This window comes from Hyalella azteca, unplaced genomic scaffold (genome assembly GCF_000764305.2).
Source record: "Hyalella azteca isolate HAZT.00-mixed unplaced genomic scaffold, Hazt_2.0.2 contig13022, whole genome shotgun sequence".
Classification (NCBI taxonomy): Eukaryota; Metazoa; Arthropoda; class Malacostraca; order Amphipoda; family Hyalellidae; genus Hyalella; species Hyalella azteca.
The window spans coordinates 25,737-35,856 of NW_025942959.1; the positions used below are offsets into that span (position 1 = coordinate 25,737).

The 10,120-nt window shown below is 39.4% G+C and overlaps 1 protein-coding gene across 1 annotated transcript; it reads right to left on the minus strand.

Moving 5' to 3' along the window:
• Positions 1-3,017: 3,017 nt before the first annotated feature.
• On the minus strand, positions 3,018-8,015 carry LOC108672558 (alpha-1-antitrypsin-like). Its single transcript, XM_018160252.2, has one exon. It carries the CDS (start codon positions 8,012-8,014, stop codon positions 5,717-5,719), a length of 2,298 nt encoding a protein of 765 aa, XP_018015741.2. The 5' UTR covers position 8,015; the 3' UTR covers positions 3,018-5,716.
• Positions 8,016-10,120: the final 2,105 nt, after the last annotated feature.

Sequence of the window (10,120 nt, forward strand, 5' to 3'; positions counted from 1 at the left end):
TTCAAGCTCGCTCGTTTTCTCATGAGGTTCCGTCTGTCCCTCGGAATTATATGGCGTTTGGGGGTCGTTTTTTCCGGCGTGTGACGCACGCATACCTGCAGTAATACTTCGCACAGTTTGTGGATGAAAGTCATATTCAGTGATGAATCTCGAATCTGCATTGGGCAAGGTGATGATGCTGGAACTTTTGTTTGGTGCTGTTCCAGTGAGATTTGTAAAGATGACTGCCTTAAGAGAACATGCAAATTTCCACAGTCATTGATGATATGGGGCTGCATGTCAGGTAAAGGCACTGGGGAGATGGCTGTCATTACATCTTCAATAAATGCACAAGTTTACGTTGATATTTTGGACACTTTTCTTATCCCATCAATTGAAAAGATGTTTGGGGATGATGAAATCATTTTTCAAGATGATAATGCAACTTGCCATGGAGCAAAAACTGTGAAAACATTCATTGAAAAAAGACACATAAGGTCAATGTCATCGCCTGTAAATAGTCCCGGATCTTAATCCAATTGAAAATCTTTGGTGGAAGTTGAAGAAAATGGTCCATGACAAGGCTCCAACCTGCAAAGCTGATCTGGCAACAGCAATCAGAGAAAGTTGGAGGCAGTGCATGATGAAGAGAACTGTTTGTCACTCATTAAGTCCATGCCTCAGAGACTGCAAGCTGTTATAAAAGCCAGAGGTGGTGCAACAAAATACTAGTGATGTGTTGGAGCGTTCTTTTGTTTTTCATGATTCCATAATTTTTTCCTCAGAATTGAGTGATTCCATATTTTTTCCCTCTGTTTGGTCTAAAAAAATAACCGTTACTAACTGCACATTTTTTTTATTGATTTCTTATAGTGTTTCAAAGCCAGAAAGTTGCCATTTGAAATGACTTAAACAGTTAAACAACTGAACAACTTAAGTTAAACAACTGAATGAACATCCTCCGAAGCCGGTGATTCCATAATTTTTACCAGGGGTTGTAAATGCACTTCAGCAAAAATTTCGGAAGCTATAACAGTGCCCGAATTGAAACAACGACGATTTTCTAGGTCTAGAGTCTAGACGACTCGAGTTGATCAGCTAATGATGAGAGAACACTAGAGAGTCCATGTTCTAGCATTGTTTCGACTCAGCCGTTTTCGGATCTCCAGTCCCGGGAAGTGACTTCACCAGCACAGCCGCACCAAGAATTCCATCGAGGAGATGCCAACAAGGATTCACTGATAACTACGGCGGAGCAAGTTACGGCGAAGTCGACCTGCTCTCAGTACACGGATTTACTAGTAACTACGGGGAGCAAGTTACGCTGGAGTCAACCAGCCCTCAGGATCCCGGATATTGTCTCCGTCTCAAACCCGGTGATGTACCAGTTGCGAAACTTAAGTTAGGCAAGTTCTTATATTTGACGCTGTCCGATTTATGTACTTAGGCCTGTGTCTGATTTATTCTATTATAGGTCGTGTTAAATCTTTCTATGTGTTGGTATTCTTCCTTTTGTTAACTGTGATCGTGAACCGGTACGTGCCATTACAGCCACGACGGCCCATCACACCTGACAAATAAATCTATCGAATTATTCTAGAGAGAAAAATCGAAATAAAATAGTATCAAATAACAGAACCCAACTTTAAACTTGATCAATACGAGGACGTGTTCGAATGATAAGTTCGCAGGTAAATTTCTAGCTTTAGATTGTGGCTAGTACCAAGCTCCGATCGATTTTGGTAACTTAAAAATATTTTGTTATGCATTGCAGTAATAATATTGTAGCTACCTGGGTAAAGAGCTACGTCTACTTCGTAAAGATTATTTTTGTTATTTTGGTACACATGCTGGGTTTTGCCTTCACACATTGAGTTATGGTTCCAAATATTTGGTTGGCTTATTTGGAGGTTACTATGATGGCTGCTATGTAGGTTACTATGATGGCTGCTATGTAGGTTACTATGATGGCTACTATGTAGGTTACTATGATGGTTACTATGTAGGTTTCTATGGTGGCTACTATGTAGGTTACTATGATGGTTACTATGTAGGTTTCTATGATGGCTACTATGTAGGTTACTATGATGGTTACTATGTTGGTTACTATGATGGCTACTATGTAGGTTACTATGATGGCTTCGTCTACGAAGTTCACTATAATGACTTCTCCTCCACGAACCCACTCATTTTTTTGCTCACGGAAATGTTCGTTGGTTGCATTACGCGTCTTACTTTTTGCGGCAGAAAATTTTAAGGCCACTGAGACAGCCCGACTTTTCCTTGAAATGAACACATAACTATTCCGACGCTCAAATTAATTTAAGTGACACAGTGGATAATATCTCTCGTCTCAGGAATGATAATATATGTATAATCACCGAATATCTATGTCGAATAATGGCTCTAAAAATTGATGAATTAACAAGCACCGTTAACAAGCACGATTCCTCCGTTATGATATTGTTTTAGTTCGCATAAATGGATTGTTTGTGACAGAAATTGACCTTATACGTCTCCCGATTTCATATCCCTAAATCCTGATATGTGAAAGTAATTTTAAATTTTAATCATGAATTGACGATCATTCAAGTCTAGTCCTTCAAGTCCTTTTCATAGTTTTGTCCATAGGACATTCAAGTCCTTTTTATAGTTTTGAAGTCGATTGAAAATAGAATTTTTTTGCGAGGAAATAAATAACATGATTTTTACCAAAGTATATGGTCCAGCATCCTGAAGGGAATCTGTACCATTTGTTTCGTAAATATTAGTTGAAATTAAAAAAAAAAGATTATCTACAATTTAACCCAAAAACACTTTTTGCAAAAGATTTCACTCGACAAAATATTGTATAGCAAATATCTGGATGCGAATTTTGCCAGCAAGTACAGTTTTCCCATAATATGAGGATCGAGATGTACAACAAAAAATCTCCGGTAATTTATTTTTACGCCAGATATTTTCGCAATTTAAGATAAGCTAGAATACAAGCTTTGTAAAAAACATTTACGTCTTTAGGAAAATAACTTTCTTCACCATCAACACACAAAAAGCAGAATTTTATTTTAATGGCCTTCGTTGCCTCCATAAAGACTCCTATAATATGCGATACATGAAGCATGGTTTTCAAATGCTATCAATATCTCAACTAACGCAACAGTATTATTTTCTCAGCATCGTGAAAACCAAATTATTCGCATTAGCATCGTAAATGTTAACTTGTTTAAACAGGAAAACGAAACAAATGATTCTCATCTGCAGAAATCGCTGGAACAAATTCTTACCAGAAATTCAGACCAATAGGGAAATAACGACGTATACAAGACGTTGTGAGAAATTATCGCAGTCAACATCTGTTACAAGAACATTATTCGGGGACTTTCCTGTTCAAATAATGATCCTCAGCAATTCCCCTCCACAAAAGACCGTGTAAGCGTTCTTCAAAGAAAACAGTTGACTAAACCAAGGATTCTCAATGAATAAACATTTAAAACAAATATAATTGATCAAAAAATACATATAAATTTCCGCAAAAGCCTAACACCGTAAAAACCCTAACCCTACTAAAACGTTTGCCCTAACCGTGCGTTTAAGCATTTAATAATGCACGTCCTAATTAGTCCATAAGTTTCAAGTCCACATATTGAGCAATGGAGCATTTCAGAACGTGACATCTTTCAGAAAATATCAAAATAACGTCTTTGAAATAACTAGCTAAAATAATGAATGTATTAGATGTAAACAAAACTAAACTGTCACACGAAAATAATCAATATAATACGAGTACAAGGCGATTCACTCAATAGAACAATCACAAATAACATCATGATCGAGCTACCTATTAACGCACCTCCACGGCAAGATCACGGTATACAATGATGAGTAAAACGCCTGCTACCGGAGGTCACGGCTAAGGTGATAGAAAACACTAAACGACAAACAAAATTGTGCAACCAATTAGAGTGCAACTTTGGAATTAAATATGCAGACACAAATTAATCTAGATATCTTTAGTAAAATAAATGCGAATATATATCTTCAATACGAGTCTTGAATGCGATAAAGTATACTAAATTAATGAATTCAACAAGCAGTTCTATGTCCTTTTTTGGCACCGGACGCGACGAACTAATTCCGTGTTGTAACCTAAATAATTGGCACACTTTTAAAAACGTGCATAATAGGAGGCTTGTATAGACAGTAAATGTTACAATTGACTAGTCGAACAAGAATAATACTACAAGTAGACGAATAAAAATATCACGTAGGAGGTGTCTCTCAAGGCTTCGGCAACAGTTTGCATAATTTCATCAGTGATAATTGATTATTAAGTTTATCGAAAAATTACCTCTTAGCTCACCTGGAAAATTTCCAGCGGCTATCACGTTTCAGTCCAGTAAATTCGATAAGTCTTTGTAATAAAATACCAAAGGAGATTGATGCTGATGTGATGGATGTGATGGATGCTGATGTGATTGTGCTGATGTGATGGACATTTTCTGTTGACGGAGGGTTATTCAAAGTAACCTGGAGCCTTTAGTTAGGAATATAAGAAATGACAGTGCGTATGTGCATAGAGAAAGGGATCTCATGAAGAGCTCTTTAGCGGAGGTCTGCTGGTATTGATCCTTTCAAGTCGACAGAGACTTTCTTTTGTTCTGCCAGTGAAGTCGATAAAAGGTGATGTGTCTGTGGCACCAGGAAGCGGTCACATAATGTAAAACCCGTTTAAGATTCAATGTAAAGAATTACAACACAAAACATTTCCATTACGTGAAAATTTTCATCGCTATTGAGCCCGTAGAAATGAAAAAGAAATTACATCTGTGCTGCAATATTACAGTTATCGCAGGACTGATATTCCACAACAAACTGAGGCCATTGTGATCGCAATAAATCGCACTTTCCAAACATGTAAAATTCGTTGAAGCAATCTTTAGACATAAATTATTATTGCAGGAAAGTACATCACAGATCCGTTAGGCAAAATTTGTGCAAAGTCAAGAAATTTCGATTGATCGTCTATCGAAATGTGAAGTAATTTTCAAAAACTTAAGGCTAAATAAAGAGGCCAGAAAATACGAAGATAATTATCTTCGTATTCGCATCATTATAATGGTACATTTCGAGCTTAATCAGGAGTAAACGGCCATAAAAAAGTTGATGCAGAAGAAAAAGGGGAGCAAAATTCAACTGAATCTGGAATTATCGAATTGTGAAAATTGTTTGATTCAAATGACATTTTACCCCATCGATACATTTCGTTTGGTACAATTTCTTGGTCAAGGTACACAGCAGTCCAACGATTTTTCTGTGTGCACTAAATTGATCAAGAAATCCTAAATTTGAACCTGCGGAAATAAAAATCCGACGCATCATTAGTTTTGGTGATCTGAGAGATCAGTAAATGCTTTTAAATAGGCTGGAAATCGGTCAATATTATTTTTTTTGCCAATTATGGTTGGGGATTTTAAACATTTAATTACTATGAATAATATTTCTCAAAATTCTTACGCAATTGGAATGAGTTCGGGTTTATCTAACAATCTCACTTAGAAATTACTCACTTCGTTCGATATGGTTTGCATTACCTCACGATTTTTAGCGAAATCAATCATTTATTCGAATATCATGACACGAATTATTTTTGCTGAAACAATCCCTCAATATATTGCAACAGCTATAAAAAAAGAGAGCAAACCATTAGAGCATTTTCATCATACCAATCGGTACCCGTTTAGGACTCAACCCTATCTGGTTCAACAAGCCGCATCCAGAAGATAGGCAGGCGTGTCACGTTGTCCCTGATGAACATTATGGCAGGTTTGTTGACGTTGATACGTCTATGTCCTCCCATGCGGTTTATCATTGCTCCACTGGCGGCAGCAGCAACGGTACCGGTTTCGGTGATCTCCACGATGGCTTCGTGGAGGAATTCGCTGATCCAAATTGGCTTCTTACTTGTCAGTCCACTGAAATCAGATGTCGTGGGGGAGAATATGCTGTTGATGCCAAGTTGTTTCAAGCTAGAAACCATGTTGGCCTTCATGTTCAAACGCATTCTAGGAAGATAGAGGGAGACCGTGGTTTTCTTCATTTTTGAGATTAGCTCTCTTATTGCGTTGGGGTCAAGCTGTCTCTCAAGTACCTGGATAGACTTGACTCGCGGAGATTCTCTGGGCAAGATGATTATCATTGAAAGTTCTCCACCAACGTACGGGATGGCAGTGATATCGAGATTGAATTCAGGGCTAAAATAGTAGTCGGTATCAAATGTATTGCTCATCATAGGAACGCTGATGTTCTTCACACCCGTGTCAAATGCGCCTTCCATCGTGAAGTCTACTGGAAATGGAGTTTCCCAGGCGCCGTTGAAATAAATGGTATTGGCTGCCACAAATGTGGTGTCTGGGCTGAAAGGCGACGATATGAAGTCTCTTATTTTACCTTGCGTTGCATCCTCCACCCACTGGTTGACGCGAGTCTGGGTTTGGACGGGCCGTTCACGGAAGTTTTCTAAGCTTACGGTGCAGTTGTAATGTTCACCAGCCTGCGATACAAAAGTTTCACTGACAGGGGTGGTTTCTTCCAAGAAAAGACGACTAGCAGTGTTTATTATTATATCATTTGTATCGTAGTTAAGTCTTCGCAAGATATCTTCGTACTGAGAGTGGTACGTGGTAGAGCTATCGGAGTTTGATAAGCCCAAGGCCTTTACAATTTCTTGAGATGTAACTCCTTTCGTTCCAAGAGTTAGCAGAGATAAAAGGCTGGCAACACTGAACGGAGAAAAAACCACATTATCACTAATGCTCAAATTTCGAAAAGTTAAAATTAGATCTTGAGTGAACTCTTGAATTCCATGTGTCACCGAATAGACGTTGGGTGTTGCTTGGCCAAATCTATCTTGCCCGTCACCATGTGAGTTCTGGTCAGGTTCGAAATGCGTGGGTCGGTTGTTAGATGTCGGTCCCTGAGGAACAAATGCAATCGGTCCAGGGAAGCCATTCCCGGATTGTGTTGCTCGATCATGGTCATCAAATCCGTTTTGATTGGGAGCCTTAGGACCAAACGGTCGGGAATTCCTATTAGTTGGATCTACCTCGTCAAAATTCTCTACCACGTAAGGTTTATCCTGAGGTTTGTAGTCTTTAGGAGGAATTGCTCCACCCGAGGCAATCGGGATAGCCGACCCACCAGAGGCACGAGGCGGGACCTGAGGAGCGGGCGCACTGCCTTGGCCATGCGAAGGATCAACAGCCACAATCGGGAAAAGGTTGGTGTTGGATTTATCAGAGGAAGAACTTGATCCACGATTAGAGTCGTGTGCGTTGTTACCTGGTATTTGACTACCAGAACTCGAAGAAATGGGATAATATTGTGTGTTGCCGACATTGGGTTTGTATGGCTGGTAGTTGTTCGTATTTATCGGTCGGACCGCGGGAGAGAAATTGGTATCGACAGTAGGTTGACCAACCGGTCGACTGATTCCGGAAGTTACTACGCTATATCCTGACTGGTACACTAGACTTCCTCCATCAATAGAGGGAAAAATGCCAGGAGGACGAACAGGTCGCAAGACACTGGACGAAAGAGTAGTTAGTACATAGGGAATATGCAGCACAGCGTCAGTGACTCTGCGTACTTTATTTTCCACTGTGTCCAAAAAAATCCCAGGTAGATCATCCTGGTTTGATGGTGTTGGCATGTCAGGAGTTGGTCTGCCATCTTGGCGGTTCAGAAATGGGCCAAATGAGCTTGATAAAGTTTTGTCTATGTCGCCTTCTATCGACGGCGGTCTTTCGCGCGCAGGCACGAGTCCGAATTTATTTCTTACTCCTCCCCGAATTTGAGATCGAATACCCGCCATGATAACCGGATTCGCAGGAGGCCTCCGGTTCGAGTGGGAAGCTTCTACGTATACTTCTTCAGACGACGCAGCATCGCCGCTGTCAGCGCAAGCATTCGATGCAGAGATGATGGAGAAGAGCAGCACAAAGCTTGTCATTCTTCGATAAAAGTTGCACCCTGCCATCGTTCCTGAAAAAAGATATTTGAATAAGTTTTTTCGTCGTGACTTACATTAAATGACACTCTACATGATAACATGATATCTTCCGTTACAAGTTTACTGCCTTGCAATATTTATATATTATTCGCATGATATGTAATTATGTTGATAATATTTTAGTATGAAAAAGTATTAACATTGTTTAATATGACGGATTATCCATTTTCTGCAAAGGAAACAAATTTTTGCAACAGAAATCATTCATCTTCCCGCACATGTGACAACTAGGCTGTGATGTGAAAACTGTGTTATATTGCCGCGTTCTTATTTTCATTGAGAATTAGCGTTGACGAATAATTTTGCAATGTTTCAAGCAATACAAAGAGTGTTTATTTGCATTATTATATATGTGCAGTCATGAAATATGACTAAGATTTATGGAAGTTAACATCGATGAATACATCCATATTATCGTTGCTCATAGCAATAAACAAATTATTTTAAAATTAAACTATACATATTAAATTGAATTATAAATTATTTATATAATGAGGATAAAAAATTATGAAATATTATCGTATAAATGAATTATTCGTGTACGTCTAAGTGCATGCAAGTGAAACACAATTTGATACCGCGCAAAAACAGCATGTGAATGTCCCAATAACAGCATTGTCTTGCAGGATTGCGAACAGTCACGAAATTGTCATGACAGCAACATCTGATTATGCAATAACAGCGTGTGAAAGTCAAATTGTCTTCATGAAATTGTGAACAGTCACGACATGGCATAAAGGTCACAGATATGCGGTAGGTGTTTCTCGTCTCAACAGCAAATGCACCACAGTAATATTATTATTGTGTGATGCATTTGCCAAGCAATTTTACGAAGTATATAACAGTGCACGTTCGAGATGCACACCGATATACTGAATATTTAGCACAGAATATACGAATGCACAGTTTATACACAACATCGCCATCACTGTTCATTTATCCACGCATCAGCTTAACATAGATTGAAAAAACTTCACCACACTGAACTGTTTCACAATACAACAAGATTTGTATTCCAATCAGTGAAACACCAGTTCAACTTTAGGGCGCCACTTATCTTCATTTTTTTGTGTTCAACTCATAAACAAACACATCCCAGTCAAAAATGCAGGCCCTGGCGTGCGTTTTAGGCCATGGCTGGCGACTAGAGGCGCTGCGCGGTAGATTGGCCCTTTCCCCCAAATTTCGTCCTGCTCGCGCCGCCCGTCGTGAAGCGATTCACGGGCCACACCGCGGTTATCGGCGATTATTCGCTTGGTGCTTTAGGGCCGTATACTTGCCACGCACTACTACGACAAGCCACTTGCCACGCACCACCATATTTTGCTTATTATATAAACGATCTTGCTCCTGCAGGTACGTATGTAAGTACATAATTGCTTTCTTGCATACGCTAACATTCACAAAGTTTGAAGAGAAAGTAGTTTCATTTAGCATCTATGCTCTAATACAGCTTATGTACATATGCTCAAGACATGGAGAGGTAAATGCCGAATGTAAATTCGACAAGATTGGAGTAAATTCAATTGTTGGCACCCTAGCTGAACGGAGCTTTGCAGTATTTGCCAACGAGCCATATGTATATATGCAGATCTCAGTCACCTAGAATCTGTCCTACACTTGGGTTAGGCTGCTCCATCGCTCATGACTGAATGCAGTCGTGAAGTTCTCTCGCTCTTCGTTAGTTTAATGACGATCTTTTTGCCATCTCTCTTTAGAGGAACCTGCCATACAAAAATATCTGATGTCCGTACGCTTAGTAATTGTTAACGATGAAGGCTCGGTCGACGAATTGTTATAGCTTTTACAGCTATAGTAGTATCTCATTGATTGATAAATAATAGGAATAGAGAACGATCACCGCAGGTTTTATGTTTTCGATAACAGAAATAACACGTACGACTATCGCTGCCAATGCAATAGAATAGAATAGAAGTGTCGGCGTTGAAGAAATAGGCCCATGGCCTGTTGCCGATTCTTGAACTTTTCGTGACTTGATTCACAAGGGATCCGGCCTTTGGAACCCGATCTTTCCATAACTGACGATTGATTGAGATAGCTGCTGGACTTATT

Excerpts from the sequence above, each read along its gene's own strand:
- LOC108672558 (XM_018160252.2), bottom strand. The coding sequence starts at position 8,014 with ATGGCAGGGTGCAACTTTTATCGAAGAATGACAAGCTTTGTGCTGCTC.